Genomic DNA, 23,688 nt, shown 5'->3' with positions numbered 1-23,688 from the left:
TATATGCGGATGGATGTGTGTGTGTGTGTGTGTGTGTGTGTGTGTGTGTGTGTGTGTGTGTGTGTGTGTGTGCATACCTGTCCTTTTTTCCCCCTAAGGTAAGTCTTTCCGCTCCCAGGATTGGAATGACTCCTTACCCTCTCCCTTAAAACCCAAATCCTTTTGTCTTTCCCTCTCCTTCCCTCTTTCCTGACGAGGCAACCGTTGGTTGCGAAAGCTAGAATTTTGTGTGTATGTTTGTGTTTGTTTGTGTGTCTATCGACCTGCCAGCGCTTTTGTTTGGTAAGTATCATCATCTTTCTTTTTAGAAATATTTTTCCCACGTGGAATGTTTCCCTCTATTATAAGTAATTAAGCTGTGTGACATACATTAAACAACAAACACAGTACTTTAAAAAACATGCATCTAATCCCTCAACTAAGTTGGTTTAGTATTCAATGTCTTCAGTGTTTTCACTAAATAGTCTATTGTTTAAAAGTCAAGAGAATCAACAAATACGAGGTATATTTCCACAAGTTTTACAGGCTGTAATGGAAATGAGATTTACACTGCCCAGATAGTATGACATGAAACAAAGAAATGGTTAATATTTAGTGGTGTCAAAACTAATTTGTATTCTATGGAATAATGATAATTTAAAAACTTTTCACTGCTCTCATTCACAAAACTGGAGACTATTATTTAAATAGTCTTTCATTTTTATAAAAAAACACAATGAAAAAATCAGCACCATCACACACTTCATGAAGGTTATTTGTAATTACAAAACAGCAAATATTCTGTACTATTTAAGAGTAAGGATACTCTCTGGTTCATTTACAATGAATTAACATGCTAAACCTGTTTACAGTAGCAATATAGTTCTAAAATAATGTATGAATGCACCAGTCTTCTCTCCATTTACGATTTATATACAAAAGAACCACCACAAGCAGTACAAACTTCACAGCACACACACTCGCTCTTGTTTCACTCATAATAAAATAATTTTTAAAGAACAGTAACACAGTGAAGTTTCAATAAATTCATTCCTGAAATCAGGAACATAATCACTTTGCATTCCACACAATGCACTATCAGTCCTCAAACTTTATAGAGTTAACAGCAACCGAGATCTGTCCTCCACGGTATGAACCACGTTTTTTCTTAGTTTTCTCGTGTCTAAATGATTTTCCCCTCGTGAACTTCAGATCTTGGTATGCACGTTCACCCCATGAACCTCTTGCTCCTCTCTGAAATTATAAAAACAAATTTTAGTTTTGCTGCACACAAATTAAATTTGCACTAAATTTGCTAACCAATGATTCTGATTCTGAACTGTAAAGAATTTTAAGTTTATTCAAATCTATACATTTACTTATATTCCTTCACAAATCACTGACAAGCTCTGACCATATTATCTACGAACCATGTAATTTGGAAACATTCTATGATTACTAAGAACGTTATCTTACAGCATATCTTCTTCATTAAAAGGTTTGCCAGTCCAGAAAATTAAGCAACTATTAACTGGAGCGATTAGAAAAGCAAGTGAGGATAAGAAAATAATCAGGACAATATTCTGAGTGATGTTTTAGAGAGGAAGATGAAGTCAAATTTTCCAGCAACAAGATCTGGAGGCTCACTGGATATAGATTAACCAGTAATAAGAGAGCAATCTTAAGGCTTTGCAAACCCATTCAAGTAAGTCCCTAAAACTAACCTCTTATCAGAACAGTTAAGTGCTACCAACTGCTTCTGAACAGCATTAATGGTCACACCATGCAGTAAATAGGTAAAATTTATCTGGTCAAATTGGTTTATACACTTACGTAACAATTTTCAACATATATACAGGGTATATGTTAAGTCTGGGAACATACTATTTATTGCACAAGAAGCAAACATTGTACAGATATCATACATATGTAGTCATTTTGAAGAGAAACCATGAAAGTTTTTATCTTCACGTATACCGCCACAGTGTGGTTTGGTAATTTGCCAATAGTCAGCGCTAGCTGCAAACAGGCCAAGTTCAGGTGCGGAGCGAGCTTTCTGTGTGCTTGAGTTCGACAAAAACAAGTGTGCTATAGCTGTTCACTGGATGTTTAGAACTAAGTATGGTAAGAAGCCATCAAGGACACACATTCATAATTCATGTGCCACCTCTACCATATGATGTAGCAGAGCTCCAGGAGACACTATGGGAAGCGACTGTCACGGTCGACAATGCCATGTTGGGACGGGTATGCCAAGAATTTGATTACCGTATTGACGTCTGCCGGGTCACTCATGGTTAACATATCGAATGTTTTTTTACTAACTTTCAGAGTTACTCTTCAAAATGAAATATGTATGACATCTGTACAATGTTTAGTTCTTGTGCAACAAATAATTGAAAATGTTCCCAGACTTTATTTATACCCTGTATTAACTTTTTTAAAAGAAGCAGCACTAACTCACAAAACAGACATTTGGATAGCCACTTTGTGGTCCATATTCCACTGCCAGTTAAGTATGGACATTCAAGTACCGTTCACAGCTTGCCTGACTGACTATTTTATATTTCTCCTTTACTAAGAAGACATGAAATTATTTCAAGTTAAATGCAATCACTGAAAGGTTATAGGCAACAGCAAGTTGCAACAACCTGGGGAACAGGATTGGGATGCATTGGCTAATAAAGCACATTAACATAGCTAACAACAAATTTAAACAAAGTAGTTCAAAACTGATTAATTTACTGTGAAAAGAAAATTCAACAATGATCTACAAGGAGATAAAGATTTAACTATCACCTAAAAAAAAAAAAAAAAAAAAAACACACAGTTTTGTTTGGATATAAGTGTATGCAGTTTTAGACAATACAATTTCCTTGACACAGTACCATAATTTGATACTGTAAGAGGCAAAACAATTGGACAGCACAATGACGAAAACGGTATGCATTAAACACACAGGGAATTTTAAATCTGTAAAATCAGCTTGAAGACTTGGGCTTCAACATCTCTGCCACCACTGCAGATTTCGTTATTCCAATTCCACCAATTCATTTATTACATTGATGTACAAATTTGAATAATACGACCACAGTAAATACTAGGAACTCGACTCAGTTGGCCCAGGACTCCTAAAGACCATATGTTTAGCACAACCATGCTGAAAGAAGGCAATGAATTCTGCTGAAACCACAGCCTAGGGGGTTAGTCAGAAGAAAAGGCACATGCTTTCAGTGATATTGGTGATTCTGAACAAAAGGACTTCAAATTAACATATGCCCTTTTCTTAACTGTATCAGACATATAGCCGTTTGAAAACAAACCACAGGCATCAGTCGCATGTGATTTTTCACCAGCATTCACATGTGAATATGACCGAAGTGACTGACAACAGTGTTATCTTTACTGACTATTTCCATGTGTGCATCACTTGCACACATTGAGAGTCCTGCAAGTGAACAAGTTGCTTACCTCATGTCTCTGTACTACAGCGGTTGCACCACTGTACTACAGTGTTACATCCACAGTCAGAGCAGTATAGGTCAATGTAGTGAAAATGCAACAGGTCTTCACATATGAGGACTGGTGACATGATCTTCATCCACAGGTTTTGCAAAGGGAATTCCAGAGCCACAGTTCAAAAATCATGTTTTTCTAATCACAGAATTCTGGATAGCAAGGTGTCTGGCAGATTACATGAGTGTAGTATGCTTCCCAGTGTACATGTATCTAAATGTCGGGTCCAACAGGATCTTAGTGAATTTGAGAACATTCTTGAACTAGTAGAACACAGTCCAACTATCAGTCCTAGAACAACTCCTCTGCAGCTACAAGAGCTGCGAAGTGCACTGAAATTGACATTTTTCTCAGAAAATTAAGAGGAAATACATTCATATGACTTTTTTTATTCACAATCACAAATATCATTGTCCCTCAGAGCATGTACATTTCCTCCTGACTCACCATTTATAATTTTTCACAAACTGGCAAAAAATTCATAATCCATAAATACTGACTGGACCGGGAAAGCAACACCTGAAATGTGGTGTGCAGCCTGCATATGTAAAACTTGTTCTTGAAATACATGTCTCAAGACAGTCTAAAACATTTCATTCATAACAGATACTCTACTTTTCTCAACACAGTAAAACGTATTCATTGCCTAATAAAGCAAATAGTAAATGTGACAATTTGTACCTCATACTGAGGCCACAGACCATCTGTAGTAGCCCACTCCTCTCACATGTTACACAATTTTATACAATCACAGCATAACAAAAATCTGAAAGTCACTGTACTTGTCATTCCCAAAGGGAATATGATAAATATTCTCAAAGTTGATGCAATGAATACAATTAAATAAGTCATGTTTATGGAAGCAGTTCAGTTCACATGTGCTGTATCATGTCCAACAGAAAACAGATACTTCAGCAACAAGTACGTTCCACTAGTTTATTGTAAACTGTTGAATACTGTCAAAGACAAAACCAGTGTGGAAAAAAAGTTAAATTAGAATCATGATTAAAATTCTGTTTCACTGGAGTATCAACAAGATGTGACATCCATTCATTTCAATCCGTATGCATCCCCCGATGAGAGATAGTACAAATTAATGTTGTTCACTGGAAGTTACATTGAATACACCTTATTTACCCAATTAGACGAGGTTTTTTTTCCTAACTTCATCATTCAAAAAATGCAGGGCAGTCATTCACATATCAAACCATTGCTGCTGACACCAACATTAACACTGTTTAATAGACGATTATAGGGGTCATCTTACATTTACAGGTGAAGCTTTGGCCATTGAGGTTTTGTACAAATTTATTTTGAAGATTTTAAAGTGTAGCAGGGTTTGGCAAATAATACTTTTATTCGAATAGGTCCAAGATTTCCTCATATGCATAAGCGTTCAAAACAGTATTGATTTTGCTCAATCACGTGACATTCGACTCACAGTGCTAGTGCAATGCATAGTTGAGAAACTATGAACTAACCACTACATTACTTGATTCTGAATCCCAGTCAACGTTTTATTTGATTCTGAGAAACTGAAAATTTATCAACTGGGTTGCAAATGAGAAATTTGGTCACTGATCATGTAAGAATACTGGGGAAATCATTACAAGATGGTGACATTCAAATGAAATGAGAAAGAACATTAATAAAGAATTAAATGCCTAACAACTAAAAATCAATCAGCAATCATCATCGTAAGAATAGATAATGGCGAAAGGACCCATTGGGGAGATAATACAGACAGACAAGACAGCACTAGATTGCAGAACAAGTGAAATCTGGAGAACTGTACTGAATCACAATTGGGATGATCTATTTACATACTAGTTGCAGTTATATACAACCACTCTAGAAGATATTGCCATCCACATTTCATTGTTGCTCAAGTACAGCACTACAGATCGGCTGGAAGGGGTACTGTGACACCATCTTGGCTGAGAAGTTTAACTACAATCAGCGTGGGGAGGGAGGGTGTTGCACAAGCAGCAAATTTTGCTGTGCTGCCAACCAGGGGAATCTACACTGTGTATTTTGGCTTTTAACAAATGCCTACATCATTTAAACTGCAGTTTGCCTGAATCCAATTATAATCTGAATTGAACTGACTGTAAAATAGGGCAAACACTCAACAACAGCACACATTTTTGCAGGAAATGGTAAAAGTCTACATGGGAGCTAGTGGCATACTTAAGGGTTTCGTGCACCAATGTTGATGCTCACTGTGAGGTATGATGGGAACGAAGAGAGGCTGTGCGAGTTGCTGGTTCTACACAGCCAGTGAGAGAGTTGTGGGCAGACGATATATATTTGGAGACAAGAGACACTGTAACAGTCTCGTATCAGTTGATAAACAAAATCGACAATGAAGACATACATTTTACAGTTATCTTCTTAGGGTGATACCACAGGTGACAGCATAACTAAACAAAAAGGTAGTGAAGATAAAAACTGAGTTAAACAATTTATTTTTGTTTACTACTCCTTGTATTGTTAAAATATGGATGATCAGTAAATGGCAAAGTTTAGAATATGTGGAACGTAAACTCTTTAGGCAGAGACATTAGGTCAATGAAAGTTTGTAATACTGAGTAGTCAGAGTATGTTAAACTTATTTCTCCCAAGCAGCCTCTTAAAAAAAGGTGACTCATCTTATATAAGGGGTTTTCTTAGACTATTAAATATGACAATTTACAACCAAAATTAAAGTGAAATTTAGTTACTCACCAGTCATCGGCATTGTCAAATTTAATTTTCTTATTCTCCTGCTGACCTCCAAATGAGTCTCTCTTCTGGAAATTTCCTTGTCCTCCCCTACCACCACCAAATCCTCCCCTACCTCTCCCTCCTCTATCACCACCACGGCCGCCTCTAAATCCACCTCTCCTGTCACCATCACCCCAACTCTTGCGGAAACCGCCTTTCTCGCCATCACCGTCACCATCCCCATCTCCCCAGCTTTTACGGAAGCCACCACCTCCACCAAACGAATTCCTATTTCCTCCACCTCTGCCACCCCAACCACCTCTTCCACCTCTGTCACCACCAAAACCACCTCTACCACCTCTTCCTCCTCTGTCACCTCCACGACCTCCTCTGAAACCGAAACCACCTCTGTTCCCTCTAAAGTTCCCACCACCACCGCCACCTCGTCCACCAAATGAACCACGACGATCTTCCCAGAATTTTTTCTGCCCGCCCTCATCTTCATCTTCATCCTGGACAAAAGAGAACAAAAAGTTAGACTTGCCACAAGACAACGTGCACAATGGGAGACGATCTGCAGCATGTGTAGGTACCTGTAAACAAGGAGGTGAAAATTACAACTACAATGCCATGTTCATGAAACTTGTGTAACAATATTAAAGATCTACAGAGGTACAGGCCTGACCCATGGCTGGCTTTCACTGCAACAAACTGTTGCTGGCTCTGACACTTTGAAACAATCTGAAAAACTAATAAATACTAAGGCAACAAATATATTAACTGCCATTTTTAACTAATCATCTCCCTTGTGACACTTGTCTTGCTTCAGTCTGTCAGACAGCCAGTATTTCCATTCTTTACCTTTGCGTCAAATGAATTGTTTCTCAGCCGTGGGTCAATTTCAACCTCGTCTGAACGAATTCTCCGAAAAGGTGATGACCTGCGTCCCTGCAATGGCACCAACCCAAAATACTGACTAATTAATACATGGACATGGCTTTGCATTTAATATAAACACATCACGACACTACAGATCAACTGTTCCAGGGCTACCATGAAGCAAAACTGAAGCAAATGTGTACAAAGGTGTTGATGAACAATCTCCATCCAATAGCAATGACAAAACTGCACATTAACTACACACCAACATTTACTGCTAATTAACTTTTTTTTGCAGTATGCAAATATTTTTACACATTTATATTTCTACATTTTATTCTTCTGAGAAAGTAGCGAATCACTTATCTACAACTTAAAAATCCAACAATGGAAAAAGCCAGGATGGAATTTAACAATATTACAAAAAGGAAAGTTACTACTCACTATATAGTGGAGATGCTCAAATGCAGATAGGCCCAACAAAAAGACTGTCACAAATTAGCTTTTGGTCAGTATAGCCGTCATCAAAAATAGGCTGTGCGTGTGAGCTGTGTTTGCACGTGTATCTATTTTTGACAAAGGCCATACTGGCCAAACAGCTAATTTGTGACAGCCTTATTGTTGCTCCTATCTGCAACTCAGCCTTCTCTGCTATACGGTGAGTTTTCATAACATCTGATAACAACCATTAAAATTCTAACACTGTCTTTACAGAATTACTTCCTCATACTGAAAACAGAATTTAAATGTGTAAGTGGATTCTGTATATTGTATAAAAATCTATATGGCTTACCTTTTCACCATTCATGGTTTCACCTTTGACAAAATTGTTGTAGTTGTTTGCAGGCTTCTTCTGAAGAAAAAAAGAAAAAAAAAATACTTTAATGGTGCACAGAGAGAGAGAGAGAGAGAGAGAGAGAGAGAGAGAGAGCGCGAGAGCTCACACAGTTCACTGGAAGCAATGTCTCTATGATTCCCTGGTTTTAACACTGCTCAGTCCAAGTGGAACTGAGAACTGATGCGCGAAAACCACATACACAACAAATCTATACACCGACAGCTCTGCCATCCACATATTTCCATAAGTATATGGTCTGTGTCACTGGCAGACAAAGGTTCACCCAAGTTTACTGACAAACACTCAGCCCAAGCTCATTAACAGACATTTGGTCAATGACAGATTTAGACCCAAATGAATAAGATAAGACTAAACAAAAGAACATCCTTGTCTCAATGTGAAATGAGGGATAACTGAATCCTATTTTTTTTAGCAGGCAATTTCACAAGAACCCAGAAATGGAATGTCAGTTCCATGATCGACTTTAACATGTGCACGTTGTCTTTCTTTATGTAGGATTGTCAAATTTACAGGCCTCTCTTCAAACCCGACCTGCAAGGGGCTACACTGTTACAATTTCCAACAAGCAACTACAACAATTATTTTCAACAGAATGCCAAATGACATCCAATATTTGCAGGGAATGGCAACAACAGCAAGAAAACTCAGAACACAGATTGCTATTAAACAAATTTGAACCTGATCCGAGATTTCCACTATTTATCTAGAATTCAATTCTTTTACAGCCTTTTATACCTCCAGATACCTTTCTTCCTCACAGGTCCAATTCAAACCCTTATATTTCCGATCTCAACTTTACTGGGCTTTCTACTATTAATTTACATATATTTAACACATGTAACAAACAACCTTACAATTAATGACCAAAAAACCTGACTTTTTGCAAGAGAGAGTACTGCCCTTCTTTTGTCTACCGTTTAAAGTTCTGTATGAGTATAGTCTGTCAATAGTGAAGTATCCAACATGAGACTTTCAAAAAATTTCTATAATTTTCCTACATCATCAAATATTTTACTACCGCAAAGGAAATTGTGTTTTAACAAGTATACTTTATGAAAATGTATTAGAGACCATTACACATTTAACAATTACACAACAAATTTTAGTAGTGTACAAAAACACTACAAAAAACGTCTGACAAGTGCTCATTACTATGTTAAAACTAACCACAGTACCTAGCTTTGGCTTTAATTGCCATGAAAGAAACAGTCATGGTTAAATGAATTATTCAATCTTTTGGTTGTAAATGGAATGAAAATCTTGTGAGTCACAAGAGCAACACACAAAACAAATGTTTTACACACATGAGAGAAGGGACTCAAGAATCCTTCACATTTATAAAGCCATATGTTAAGCAATCAACATTTTGAAAATTCCATTCAATGCAACCAATAAATTTTATCAATTCATTTGCTTCTAGTCTATGCAAAATACAAAAATGAGGAGTAAATGACAATTCAATATCAATTATGTGGAGGAAGCAGGTCATCAGTTAGCACCAGGAAAAATTTTGCTCTTTTAATTTTGGGTCTCTGGGTCAAGCAAATCATTGCTGACTCATCTATCGAAGCGGAGATCTAGGGACTCCTCCCCTTGTGCCAACTGGGAAGAGATTTTGAAATATAGTTCCAATGCTGACTAAGGTATACCTTTTGGCAATCTGCTCAAACATGGTTATAAATAACTCAGGAAATATCTTTGCTTGACAGTTACAAGACTGAAAATTTTTACAATTTTCATTAATACCCACATTTGATGGTGCAGCAGAGAACCTAACTTGAAATATACTCAGAACAGACAAAAATGGCGCAGAGTTTACAGAAGACCTTGGGGACATCAGTGACATAGTGGAATACTGCAGAACAGATGACACACAGAGCACTGAAGGAAAATAGATGAGTGTATGAAGATGGTATCTGTTCTTTCGGACATGCCCGATTACCATTGTAATCTAGCAGCTCTTGAAGAATTAAATTACTATGAAATCCAGACCATTAGCTGCTTACAGGCATTGATAAATATCAACGGGTACAGTTGAAAATGTGCACCATGAGCGGGACTCAAAGTCGAGATCCCTCTTACATGGCAGATGCTCTATCCAACTGAGCCATCGAGGACACAGTGGATAGTGCAACTGCAGGAACTTATCTCTGGCACACTCCCCATGAGACCCACACTTCCAACTTACTGTACACAGACTAAATTTGTAGTGCCTCTGCCAACTATACTCTTTACTTGTGGCAGTCAATCTACCGATTCCCCTAAGAGTTCGAGCAATGTGAGTGCTTCTGCATTGCTTAAACTGTTACGGGAATTTGTAGATTAACTGCCACGAGTGAAGAGTACAGTTGGCAGAGGCACTACAAATTTATTGTGTGGACAGTAAGTTGGAAGTGCAGAACTCACGGGGAGCGTGCCAGTGTTAAGTCCCTGCAGTCGCACTATCCACTGTGTCCTCGATGGCTCAGTCAGATAAGAGTGTCTACCATGTAAGCAGGAGATCCTGGGTTCGAGTCTGTCGGGGCACACATTTTCAACTGTCCCCTTTGACATTTATCAACACGTGTAAGCAGCTTATGGTCTGGATTTCATTGTAGTTTCAATAGATGAGTGAGGTGGAAGGAAATAGAAGAGGCCTTTAGTCATCAGTATAAGGATAATACATTAACTGATTGTTTCACTTATAACATGTTACTTGCAATCACCGCCTCACTGAATTTCTTCTTTTGGTCTCCTGTACATCATTTTAACAACTGAAAATGTAACATTCTTATAACCAAAGCATTAGCTTTGCCAAGCAATGCATATGGATTTGCATTTGTTTTCTGCATATTACATTGACAAACTCACCTTGGGTTGTTCATTATCTTCGTCGTCATCATCGTCATCATCATCATCATCGTCCTCGTCTTCCTCCTCCTCAGGATGAGGTCGCTTGACACCCCCTTGTGCTTGTTTCACTGCAGGTGATGGTTTTGCTACAATTAAGTGAAATGTCAGTAAGTGTCTCCTATAAATAACATGACTAAAGTAAACAAATACACCAGTACCACAAATATTTTGAAACCCTACTGAAACACAAAGCTAACAGTATTTTAATAGCTGCAGTATCCAAGACAATGAAGTTAATTCCTCTATAAAATTGTAGTGCAGAAAAAGTTGAAATTAATTATTACAAGTACAACGCATGAACAGTAGTATAAAAAGGATCCACACTACTACACTTATTTCAAATGCTATGCGAATAGATTTTTACGAGAAGCACAGGTGGCAAACTGTTAATACATTATATGAGCAATTAAAAAATTAGATCATATAGTGACAACATAATGCACTTAAGAAAGAAAGCCTATAACAGACAATTATTGAACTGATGAGTCACATCTTTTTGACCAAATAGTATTCAGCCTACTCAACATTTTGCCTGTGCTACAGCCATTTGAGTTCACTATAGATTTAGCTCATCTAATGAATACAATTTAAACTAGTAGATCGAAGCTCACAGTGATGCCTTCCATGTTTAGATGAAAGAAAAGACTGCAAAAACATTATGTAGTAAACAAAGTATGAAGGAAATGTACATTTAATTGTGATGGAAAGTAATGATACACACTAAACAATTATCACCGGCTTTCTGTAATAGTCATTTTATGGGCTTAATAATCTGACGACTAATTTCCAAACAGGAAAATATGGAAACGTATCTATAGATAACATAAAATAATCTTTGTTGAACACATGCATACAGAGTTCATATAAGTAAAATCATCTGCATTTGCATACTCTATGCCAATAATAATGAGATTAAAGCACCTGGTGTATCCTCTGAACTGTCAGAGTCGTCATCAGAAGACTCCTCTGCTGCAGCAGCAGCAGCCTTCTTTGGTGGTGGTTTGGTAACATTTTTCTGCATTGTTGGTCTGGCTGGCACCTTTGCTGGTTCATCTTCATCTGAACTGTCATCAGAGTCATCTGAGCTCTCTTCTGCCTTTGCTTGCTTGGGTGTTTGTGAGGCCTTGCCAGGTGGTATTTTTGCTATTTGAAGTGGCTGAGGGGTTTTCTTAGCTGGAGGCTCATCGTCAGAACTGTCATCAGAGTCGTCAGAACTTTCATCATCAGCAGCAGCAGGTTTCACTGCTGCCTGTTGCGATTTCTTGACTACTGGTGTACTCTTCTGTGCTACAAGCTTAGTTTTCATCGTCTGTGGGGCTTCTTCATCTGAACTATCATCTGAATCTTCTGAGGAACTCTCCTGAGCCGGAGTGACAGGTTTTTTTGCAGATACTGCCTTCTGAGGAGTTTTGGCACCCGCCTGTACAGGTGTCTTCATCCCCTTTTTCTGAGCTGCCAATTGGGGTTTCGGTTTTACAGTAACATCGTCTTCAGAACCTAACACAGAATTTTTCAGGAATATTAACATTCAAAGACATCAAACAACAATAATAAAATATAGCAAAAACATTACTCACTATCATCGGAATCAGAACTAGATTCTTCTTTCGCTTGCGGCTTTGCAGCTACTTTCTGAGGAACATTTGCTTTTGGCTTCACTACAGCAGTCTTTGACTGCTCTTCCTCTGATGACTCTTCTTCACTGCTATCTTCCTCAGGTTGAGCTGGTTTCTTCTGCACAATTGCCTTTCCAACAGCAGGCTGCTTCTGTTGATTTTTCTGTTGCTTTTGGTTCTGCACTGGCACTTTAGCTGCAGGTTTGGTCTTTGGCTGTTCATCTTCAGACGATGAATCATCACTGCTGCTTTCTTCAGCTACAGCTTGCTTTTTCTGGTTTGCCTTTGTGACAGGAGTTTTCAACTGTGGAGACTTTGCAGGAACTAGAAAAATATTAACAATTTACAGTTAAGGCTAATATGAAATAGAAAAACCAACAAGAAAGCAGAAGTTCCCTTACATTTCAAAGTAACATTGCTGGTGACTGACTGCGTTATAAACAAGTTCAATTCATTAATTGAGTCACACAGAACAAACTCCAGGGTTTGATTGCAAAGGCAATAATTCCTATCTTAACAACACATTACAACTATCTTAAATCGCAATGAGGTCCGCATTGAAGTGCAGGACCCCAACAGTTTGGAATTTTTCACAGTTGCATCTCATCACAACCACCCCAATAACACCTCCAGTAAGACCATACTCCGTAAAGCTGCGCTCTGAAAAACTTACTATCTACTCTTAACCCCAGAAACCTTCAATTCTTTACAGCTGGAACTATTGGAGCAATTTAACCTAAATGTTTTACGCATGACTTAATGGAAAAATGTCTAAGACATTCTTTGCACCCCAGAACTGATGGTGGCGTGTGCAACTTAAAAGTAAATGAAAGTGACCAATATTGCTAACAGGTCATGCTAAATCAAACATTCACTAGAACTCTACAGTACAGCCATTTGATACAAACCACGAAAAGCTTCCTCACTTTTGAACAACAGATGTTTAGCTGCTATTACATCATAGGTGAATAATTGTTGAAGTAGATATCCCGTTTGCCCAGAAGCCTCAAGCCACAGCAAATTCAAGAACATTAAATAAGACAAAACTTGTAGAAACAAAAAGAAAGTGCAAGCTCTCCGAACATACTGACAACGACTGATCCTTACCATCTTTCACGATGAAGGGAAAAACCCAATCCACACCATCTAGTGTTGCAGAGTGGGCAACACACTGGCAGCCAACATGGGAGGGGCGAGTGACTTTCAGGGTAAGAAGTCTTCCTCTACCAAGTGACAATGGTCTTCCACAGTAGATAAGAATGTAGAAGTGCAAAGCACTCTTGCCCTTGGGATGAAAAACTGTCCCTCAAGGCAGAAGCGCCAATGAAAACAGTCGGACATACAGGATTAATAATCTTTTAAGTATTTTGTATTAGCTGAAAAACTGCTGCTAACAAGGAAACCCCTTCCAACTGGGGAGTAAGATGGGAAGTCAAATATGGAAAACTACATGTGGTATCCAATCCACAGTTGCCATGGGGAGCACGAGCAAATCAGATTCTGAAGAACTTGCACAAACAGGATGGAGAGAGCCTGAGATTTTTGAAAACAGGCAGAACAAAAATAAAGCACGAGCAGAAAAATTCACTTCTGAAAACTGGAAAGCTTCTACAGAGGATATTCTTACTAAACACAACATACTCATTACAGCAATGCAAGAAATAAAATTTCCAGACGAGTATGCCTCTAAAGGAGGAAGCTACAGAATTTTTAAAGGAAAAGTAGGGGAAAGGTTTTATGAAAAATGACCACATTTTGAAACTGCTTTCACTGTCAACTGCAAAATTTTAGATTCCATAAGAGATTCCCAGTCACTTAATGGAAGACTATCCATGCTATCCTTCACACGCACCAATCAACCACGCCAATAAAACAAACAGAAGACAGAAATTTTGGGAAGAACTACGAAATTACTGCCAAAATTCCAAAGAAACACACTATAATACAGCCACAGGATTTAGTGCACAAGTGGGCAGAGAGAAAAATTCAGATGCACTGTTGGGAACTACCCACCTTACAAAAGGACGAAAACACCGAAACACTAAAAGGACTCTACAGAGAACCAATCCTGTAATGAAATTCACTGCTTTTAGGCATCTCCCCAAAAAACAACAAGCTCTCCAAACCCAAATTTAGATGAATTTAAAATATTTCCAAATAATCCTCCCAAGAAATCTAGACTGTTAAGATAATAAGGAATTTAAGTTTCATCCTGGATAAATAGTTGTTAGAATTTAACTTAAATTCCAACAAAGGAATACGAAGTGATAAGCCAAACCCAGGACTCAAATATAACATTGAAAAACTCAAACAATGAAGTAACTTTTGCAATAAACTGGAAACAAAAAATCCTGAAAATTGCAAACTGAAAATTTTGTTTGAAGAGCAAAAGAAAAGTCTTCTTGAAAACCAAAAGCCATGTGTAATGGAATTTCTGATGTTATTAAAAAGCCACAACACAAAATGCATGGCTAAAATGGAATAAAGCCAAGAATGTGCAGAACTGGATAAGATTCCTTTAAACAAGGGAAGAAACAGAAGCAAGGAATATCAAGACCAATTATGATAAAATCAATTAGACTGCAAAACGAACAAGACATTTTTACAACACTTTAAAAGGAAGTTATATATCAACACAGTTACTGAAGAAATACATATTTAGAACAGCTTCTCCAATAAAAGTCAATAATAATGTATCGGAATAAAGGATCTAAAAAGATTGCATTATCAGTTCTGTCAAATTCAGGAGAACCTTTGACTAAGTTGATTCTTTGGGGGGAGGGGTATTATGACCAACATAAAAATTTAAGAAACAATTTTAATAGATACTGATGCATATGAAAGGTCCAGAACCCGAAAATATCTTTTAGCACAATATAAGAAGATCAAACATTTTCCATAATGTGCACACCTAAAAATACAGGTTTCTTTTAATTATTATAGTTAAGTTTTATTCACAACCTACTTTTTGAAAATACATAGGTGTACAAGATGGAGCTTGAAAATATGAATATGATATTTGTTGTGAAAATTCACATTTACAACTAATACTAAATTTTTTGTTACATTTGACTGAAAAATTTAAAAAAATGCAATTTGATGTAAGAAATCATTAAAAACAATATTTCCAATAGGGAAAAAAAACAACAAGTTGCAAATATTTCATCCTTCATTCGATAACTAGTTTCAGGCCAAGATCCATTTTCAAGTCAACATAAAAAGTCTAAAATGGTAATTCCGAAGCTGTCAAAAATATGTAATGTACGTTTATAGTGTGTACAAATAACTGTATGCACCCGTGTGGAGTTGTTAGTCTCCCACATGGCACCTCCCCAGGTGGTGGATAGGGGAATGTTCACTGGATATGGTGGACAACAAAACTTCAACAAAAAGCCAGATGGATAAAGAATGCCTGACACGACACAGACTAGGCAATTATGGAAAGAAAGAAAAACAATATAAAGTGTAAATCAGATTTATTCATCAGTACTGGCATGTGAGATCACTATACCAGCCAGGAGCTCTGAAAGTGATGCTAGACCAAATAATGAACCTGAAGCTGAGCATCATAGCATTACAAGTAGTAAGATGGACCATAAGTGGAGTCCTAGAAAAGAAAGGAGCAGACGCATTATATAGCTCCAGTGAAAGGAAACACGAGTTTGGGACAGGATTTGTGGTGCATTATCAACTAAAGTGCTTAGTACTGGATTCAACCCCATAAACCCAAGACTATCAACACTTAGGATAACAGGGAAATTCTCTAATTACTCCATAATTAGCCCCCACATACCAACTGCAGAATCTGGGAATGAGGAGAAAGAAGCTTTCTACGAATCTCTGGATAGAGCACATGATTAATGCCCACAGCACGATACAAAAATGCTCACCAAAGAGCTAAATTCCCAGGTGGGTAGGAAAAGATCTACAGATCAATAATCGACATCTATAGTAAACATGTCGTAGCAATGACAACGGGGCAACGTTGATACTATCTGCTACATCTAGAAACATGGTGGTAGGCCCAACATTGTTCCCACACATGGACAGCACAAGATGGAAATACAATAGATAGACCATGTACTAATTGATGCATGGCACAAGTCAGACTTACTGGATGAAAGGAGTCCAAATATACACACAGATCACTTCCTAGCTTAGGGACAGGTGAGGGCAAGAATATCCAATGGAGTGAAATGAACCTGGCCAAGGACACAGAAATATAACCAACAGCTTTAGAATCCGAAGAAGCAAGAAAACAATATCAGGAGAGTGTAATTCAGACCCTAGAAAACACTGGAGAATGTAACACTAAAGATCAAAGGAAAGATCCATCACAGGGAAAAGAGGGAGTGGATGAAGGCAAATATTGAAGAAATGGAGCTTCTGAAGTGCAAACAAGGCAAAGAAATTTTATAGGTACGTGAATAAGGCACAAATCTTTCAAGAGCAGAGCACATATAATAAAAGAGGAAAATGGCGAAATTGTAAGTGAAGAGAAGAAGGCAAGAGATGGCCTGGTCGCTTTGATAAACCTCTTAATACAAGGCCACCTGTATCAAGTAACCCAACAGACAAAGGAAGAAGATGACTCAGATAATAGTGTGGACCCACCTAACTTAGACAAGGTGAGAACTGCAATGAGGAAATTAAAGAACAAGACAGAAACAGCAGAACTTTCTGAACAAGGAGGTTCAAAATTTGAAATGTACATCCTGAAACTGGTTAAACTAATATGGGAGGAAGAGGAAATGCCTCAAACAAGGAAAGTGGGAATTATATACCCTATATATAAGGAGACCAGATGGAATGTGGTAACTATAGAGAGATAACACTGCTTAATATGGGATATGAAATCCCCTAACACACTGTACAACTGACTCCTTTCGATAATAGTGTGGGAGACAGGGCTGTAGCAATGTGGATTTATCCCTGGTATGTCAACTATAGACCGATATTTACCTCAAGACAAATTCTGGAAAAATTCTGGGGCCGGAACATATGTTTTTATGAATTTTAAAGTAGCGTACAATAGTATAGACAGAAAAAATATATCTAGCTCTGGTGGCTTGGGTATTCCGGGGGCGGGAGCCTGATGAGGTTAGTAAGAACGACAATGAAAGAAACAAGACTGCATAATGTGGAAATTAAAAATGGAGTTGGTTGGTTGGTTGGTTTAAGGATTAAAGGGACCAAACTGCAGAGGTCATCGGTCCCTTTTTCCAAAAAACTAAAAATACCCACAGAGAATAAAAAACATTCAACACAATAGGAGACAGACGACACAGAACAAATGAAACGTAGACAAGGACCAGACAAAACGAAATAAAATCTCACAGAGTGTGACGGTGGTTGGCCGACCATAGGAACAAAAAAAGGAAAAGCCAACCACCGAAAACACATTAAAAACTGAGTTTAAAACCGTAGGCCAAAGCCAGAATCAACACAAAACAATAAAATAAAACAGAAACACTCATATTAAATGATAAAAACCCCCTGCCCGAATAAAACTCATAACTAAGCCAGCCATAGCAGGGCCATCTGTTGAAAGGGCAGGTAGCGTGTCAGGCAGTGCGAACGTCTGCCTGAGCACAGCTAAAAGCGGACACTCCAATAAAATATGGACCACAGATAAAACGGAGCCGCAGAGACATAGAGGTGCGTCCTCAGGGCGCAATAAGTGGCCGTGCGTAAGCCGAGTGTGCCCAATGCGCAGCCGGCAAAGGACAACAGACACCTTGCGGGAGACCCGCATGGACGACCGCCACACAGTCGTCGTCGCCTTGATTGGATGGAGTTTGTTTGGCGTGGACAGATTGCGCCATTCAGCGTACCAAACCGATAGAACTTCGCGGCGTAAGACTGCCTGCAAATCAGCCTCCGGGAGGCCAATCTCCAGAGATGATTTACTAGTGGCCTCTTTCACCAGGCGGTCAACATTCTCATTCCCAGGTATCCCAACATGGCCTGGGGTCCAAACAAAGACCACAGAGTGGCCGCAACAGGTAAGAGTATGCAGGGACTCCTGGAGAGCCATCACCAGAGGAGAACGAGGGAAACACTGGTCGAGAGCTCGTAAACCGCTCAGGGAATTGCTACAGATAACTAAGGACTCACCTGAGCAGGAGTGGATATACTCTAGGGCACGAAAGATGGCAACAAGCTCAGCAGTGTAAACTGCTGTAGCCATCAGGCAAGGAACGTTGTTTGGAATGGTCCCCTAGAGTTAGCACATAACCGACAGGACCAGCAACCATCAAACCGTCAGTGTATACAATGCCAGAGCCCTGATACGTGTCCAGGATGGAATAAAAGCGACGGCGGAAGGCCTCTGGAGGGACTGAGTCCTTCGGGCCCTGTGCCAACTCCAGCTGAAGGCGAGGGCGAGGCACACACCACGGGGGTGTACGCAGAGGTGCCCAGAAAGGAGGTGGAAGAGGTAAAGCCCCAAGCCCAGAGAGAAGCTTTCTGACGCGGACCGCGATCGTACAACCTGACCGGGGCCGACGTTGTAGCAGTTGGACGACCGATTGCGGGAACAGGAGACGGTAGTGCGGATGCCCGGGCGTGCTGAAAACATGGGCAGCATAAGCGGCCAGTAGATTTTGGCACCTCAACCGCAATGGAGGGACACCTGCCTCCGCAAGTATGGTGTCCACTGGGCTGGTCTGGAAAGCACCAGTGGCAAGGCGTATTCCACTTTGTAGGATTGGGTCCAGTACCCGCAGCACAGATGGGGATGCTGAGCCGTAAGCCAGGCTCCCATAATCCAGACGAGACTGGATTAACACCTGGTAGAGCCGTAACAGGGTAGATCGGTCGGCGCCCCAGCGGGTGTGGCTCAAGCATCTCAGAGCATTGAGATGCCGCCAACACGCCTGTTTAAGCTGCCGGATATGAGGCAGCCAAGTCAACCGGGCATCGAAAACCACCCCCAAAAACCTGTGTGATTCCACCACTGAAAGAAGTTCGCCGTCAAGAGAAAGCTGCGGCTCCGGGTGGACAGTACGTCGCCAGCAGAAATGCATAACGCAGGTCTTGGCTGCCGAAAACTGCAACCCATGAGCTACAGCCCAAGACTGCGCCTTGCGGATAGCGCCCTGTAGCTGACATTCAACAGCTGCAATGCCAGTAGAGCTGTAGTAAAGGCAGAAGTCGTCAGCATACATGGAAGTGGAGACATAATTTCCCACCGCTGCAGCGAGCCCGTTTATCGCGATTAAAAACAGGCAGACACTGAGGACAGATCCCTGTGGTACCCTGTTCTCCTGGATGCGGGAGGAACTGTGAGACGCCGCGACTTGCACGCAGAAGGTACAATACGACAGAAAATTTCTGATAAAGATCGGCAGAGGGCCCCATCCATGTAGCGTAGATAGGATGTGACCGATTGAACAACCGCATCAATGTCATCACTAGAGAGAGGCTCAATAGTGGCAGTGGAGGAAAACAAGTCTCAGTCAGCCTTATTCATAGCCCATCTGCTGGGGCACCCAGAAGAGTGACGCTGTGGCAGTGACAGAAAGATTGGGAAGTGGTCACTACCACACAGGTCGTCATGCACTCTCCATTCGACAGACGGTAAGAGGCTAGGTCTGCAGATCGAAAGGTCGATGGCGGAATACGTGCCAGGCACCACGCTGAAGTGTGTGAAGGAACCATCATTTAAAAGCGAAAGATCGAGCTGTGCCAAGAAATGCTCAATGGTGGCACCTCGACCTGTCGCCACCGACCCACCCCACAGCGGGTTATGGGCGTTGAAATCGCCCAGTAACAAGAAAGGTGGCGGCAATTGGGCTATCAGCGCAGCCAGGACATGCTGCGTGACATCACCATCCGGTGGAAGGTAAAGACTGCAGACGGTACCAGCCTGCAGTGTCCACACCCTAACAGCGACAGCCTCCAAAGCTGTTAGTAGAGGGACAGACTCGCTGTGAAGAGAGTTAAGGACAGATGCAGACGCCACCAGACACCCTTTCATAAGCTGCCGGTTGTTATAATAACCCCGATAGCCACGGAGGGCGGGGGTTCGCATTGCTGGAAACCAAGTTTCCTAAAGAGCAATGCAGAAGAAAGGGTGAAGGCTGATAAGTTGGCGGAGCTCAGCTAGATGAAACCGCTGCAGTTCCACTGGAGGATGGTATTGTCCATGGCTGAGAAAGGCGTGACGGGACTGGGAAGGCAGATTACGCCGCTGGGTCACCTGCTGCCTCGGATTGAGCATCTGAGCTAGTGCTATCCATGGCGTCTGAGGGAACTGCGAGATTGAGGTCCTCAGCGGACGCCAGAATCTCCACCTCATCCTCAGATGCAGAGCTGGAAGGTTGCGGTGGGGTGGCTGCCACCGCGAGTTCCTTGGGCTTAGAGCTCTTCTTGGATTTCTCACGCTGCTCCTTGGGTTTAACTGGCTGGGAGGGCTTCACCGATTCAGTCTCCGGGACTGAGGAGGATCGTGAAGCCCTTCGACCAGCTGATTGTGGGCACTTACGCCACTGTCTGTCGTCAGCCTTCCCATTGGTGGAAACCTGGGAAGGGAGGGACCCAAGGGACCCCTTGCGAGGGTGAGAAGCCGAAGAAGTTTGACACTTCTCCGGCTTAGAAGCAAGGACGGACGTCCCCGATGGGGGGGATGGTGTTGCCCTGAGGTAGGTGGTGCAGAAGCAACCCAGTGGGTAGAGCCCCCCACTGGCAAGGGGGCAGGAGGAGTCTTACCACTCGTCGATCCAGCCGGAAGTCGCAAAATTGATGGGGCGAGCACAGGTGTTGTAGCAGTGGTGTAGGAAGATTTCATTCTCACAGGATGTAATCGGTCGTATTTCCTTTTGGCCTCAGTATAAGTCAGTCAGTCCAGGGTCTTATATTCCATGATTTTGCGCTCTTTCTGGAAGATTCTGCAGTCTGGCGAGCAAGGTGAATGGTGCTCCCCGCAGTTGACACAGATGGGAGGCGGGGCACATGGAGTATCGGGATGAGATGGGCGTCCGCAATCTCGACATGTGAGGCTGGAAGTGCAGCGGGAAGACATATGGCCGAACTTCCAGCACTTGAAGCACCGCATCGAGGGAGGGATATAGGGCTTGACATCACATCGGTAGGATCACCCTCGAAGGCCAAGATGAAGGCACCGGTAGCTATCTGATTTTCCTTCGGACCCCAATGAACGTGCCGGACGAAATGTACACCTCTGCTCTCTAAGTTGGCGTGCAGCTCGTCATCAGACAGCAAAAGGAGGTCCTTATGGTAAATAACTCCCTGGACCATATTTAAACTCTTATGCGGTGTGATCGTAACAACAACATACCCAAACTTGTCACAAGCAAGTAACCATCGTGACTGGGCAGAGGATGCCGTTTGTATCAGAACCGATCCAGAGCGCATTTTGGACAAGCCCTCCATCTCCCCAAACTTGTCCTCTAAATGCTCAACGAAGAACTGAGGCTTTGTGGAGATAAAAGACTCCCCATCAGCTCTCGTACAAACTAAGAATCGGGGCGAATAACTGCTACTGCCATCCTGAGATTTACGGTCCTCCCACGGTGAGGCCAGGGAGGAGAATGTTTTCGGATCGTACTTATGAGCGTTAAATTGAGCCCGAGAACGCTTAGAGACCGCTGGCCACCAGCTAGAGACGATGTACCACGCTTCATTGCGGGTCATCCGCCCTGATGCCACCTACTCCGACCAAGAGCCCTCCCCACGGGCGCCACCCAGCCACAGCAAAGGCCACCTGGCAGGATGGCCATTGCCGGGAGTCCCGATACCCCAGGAGGATAGGCATCTACTCCTTGGCATACGTGGGGAGTTAACGGCGCAGGCATCAGTAGAGCCATCCCTGTGTTGTCAGGGGGCTACAACCAACAGGGTAAATGGCGGCCCCACCACAACGGACTGGCTACCGTGCTGGATGTTAGGTAACATGTGGTCCATGGTCGTCGTCAGTGCAGCAAGAGGCACTGCACAGTGCAAGGTGTAATCTGCACGCAGGAACGTAGTCATGCCCAAGAGATAGAGAGCGGGCAGGACTGCAATTCAACAGCGAATAAGCTGGCGAAAGGTCTGATTGCAAGATGGCCACAATGCACCAAGTAGGGCGCCCTTCCCCAATTGGCTCGCTCTTCGGAAAATTTTGAGAGATGGAGGTCAAACCCAACAGGGGACCATCACAGAAGGCTGAAAAATTTGAGACTCCTTTTAGTCGCCTCTTACGACAGGCAGGAATACCGCGGGCCTATTCTTACCCCTGAACCCGCAGGGGGGAAAAAATGGAGTACGACAAGGTGAGGCACTGGCATGCCGCCTATTCAACGCGACCTTGGAGAAGGTGAGGAGAGCTGCAAATATCTTGAATAGGATAATGATTTTTCATAAATCTGTGCAGATACTGGCCTAAGCGAATGACACTGGCATTGTTAAAAAAAGAGAGAGAGAGAGAGAGAGAGAGAGAGAGAGAAAAGAAAAAAGGCCAGTAGGAACATTGCACTAAATATTAATGAGCAGAAAACTAAATAGCTAGCAGCTGGGAAAGTGCATAGGGAGAACATGCCAGCCAAAATAACAATTGATAGTTATGCCTTTGAAAAAGTCTATCAAGTACTTCGATTCTATTGCAACCAGCTAATGATACGTCTTGGTGATGACTATGAAGATGGTTTCAGTATCAATTCCCGCAACAGTGACGATGGGAGCTCAATGAAACTGCACCATTGTCGCCGTAAACTGGTGAGTGAAGAGCTATGAATATCTTATTTATTGCATTACTGTCATAAAATCTAGAGCAAGACATTAATACCTTGGTTATTATTTATTTTTCTAGAGCGAGAAATTAATACCTCAGTTATTTATTTTGTAAACTATAAATCATACTGTTTCAACGTATCTGCCATAATCAAATGCTTATTTCCAGTATTTTTTTGCTCAGTTACCAAAACTGTGTGCTTTGTTATACTGATGTCTACAGTATTATGCAGTTGTTTATTTGCTGTCATTGTGGTAGTAACTCGAAAATGATTTGCAGTTGCTCAGCAAGTTACATTTACGAGGTGGAACAGAAATCCATATGGCCTGCAGTGTGTATGGAGGTGGTTGTTACACCATTCCCATTAACATGTGATTAAGCTCACTTTGGCAGAATAATGGTACTTTTTCTTTTCTGCATGCTTTCACTGCTAACTTAGTGTCACACAAAAACATGTAGCACAGAAAAATGCAATAAAAACAAATCAACAATTTCATTATTGATCA

The 23,688-nt window shown here is 41.1% G+C and overlaps 1 protein-coding gene across 4 annotated transcripts in view; it reads right to left on the bottom strand.

Annotated features, from left to right (window-relative positions):
• Positions 1-488: 488 nt before the first annotated feature.
• The window catches only part of LOC126100277 (nucleolar and coiled-body phosphoprotein 1-like), a 33,057-nt gene continuing 9,857 nt past the window's right edge, over positions 489-23,688 (bottom strand). For 2 of the 4 annotated variants that reach the window (XM_049910873.1, XM_049910871.1), the window contains 6 exons: positions 12,409-12,771; positions 11,753-12,328; positions 10,790-10,917; positions 7,874-7,933; positions 6,223-6,713; positions 1,105-1,233 (listed from right to left, as the gene is read on the bottom strand). In XM_049910873.1, coding sequence (XP_049766830.1) covers position 1,233; positions 6,223-6,713; positions 7,874-7,933; positions 10,790-10,917; positions 11,753-12,328; positions 12,409-12,771 — 1,619 coding nt within the window. In that variant the 3' untranslated portion in view covers positions 1,105-1,232. Of the gene's footprint in view, positions 1,234-6,222; positions 6,714-7,062; positions 7,150-7,873; positions 7,934-10,789; positions 10,918-11,752; positions 12,329-12,408; positions 12,772-23,688 lie in introns of all 4 variants that reach the window. The other 2 variants (XM_049910874.1, XM_049910872.1) reach the window with 2 other exon arrangements.

Source organism: Schistocerca cancellata, chromosome 9 (assembly GCF_023864275.1).
Source record: "Schistocerca cancellata isolate TAMUIC-IGC-003103 chromosome 9, iqSchCanc2.1, whole genome shotgun sequence".
NCBI classification, from domain to species: Eukaryota; Metazoa; Arthropoda; class Insecta; order Orthoptera; family Acrididae; genus Schistocerca; species Schistocerca cancellata.
Note: the sequence above shows the minus strand (reverse complement) of the source record. Positions and strands in the feature narration are given on the sequence as shown.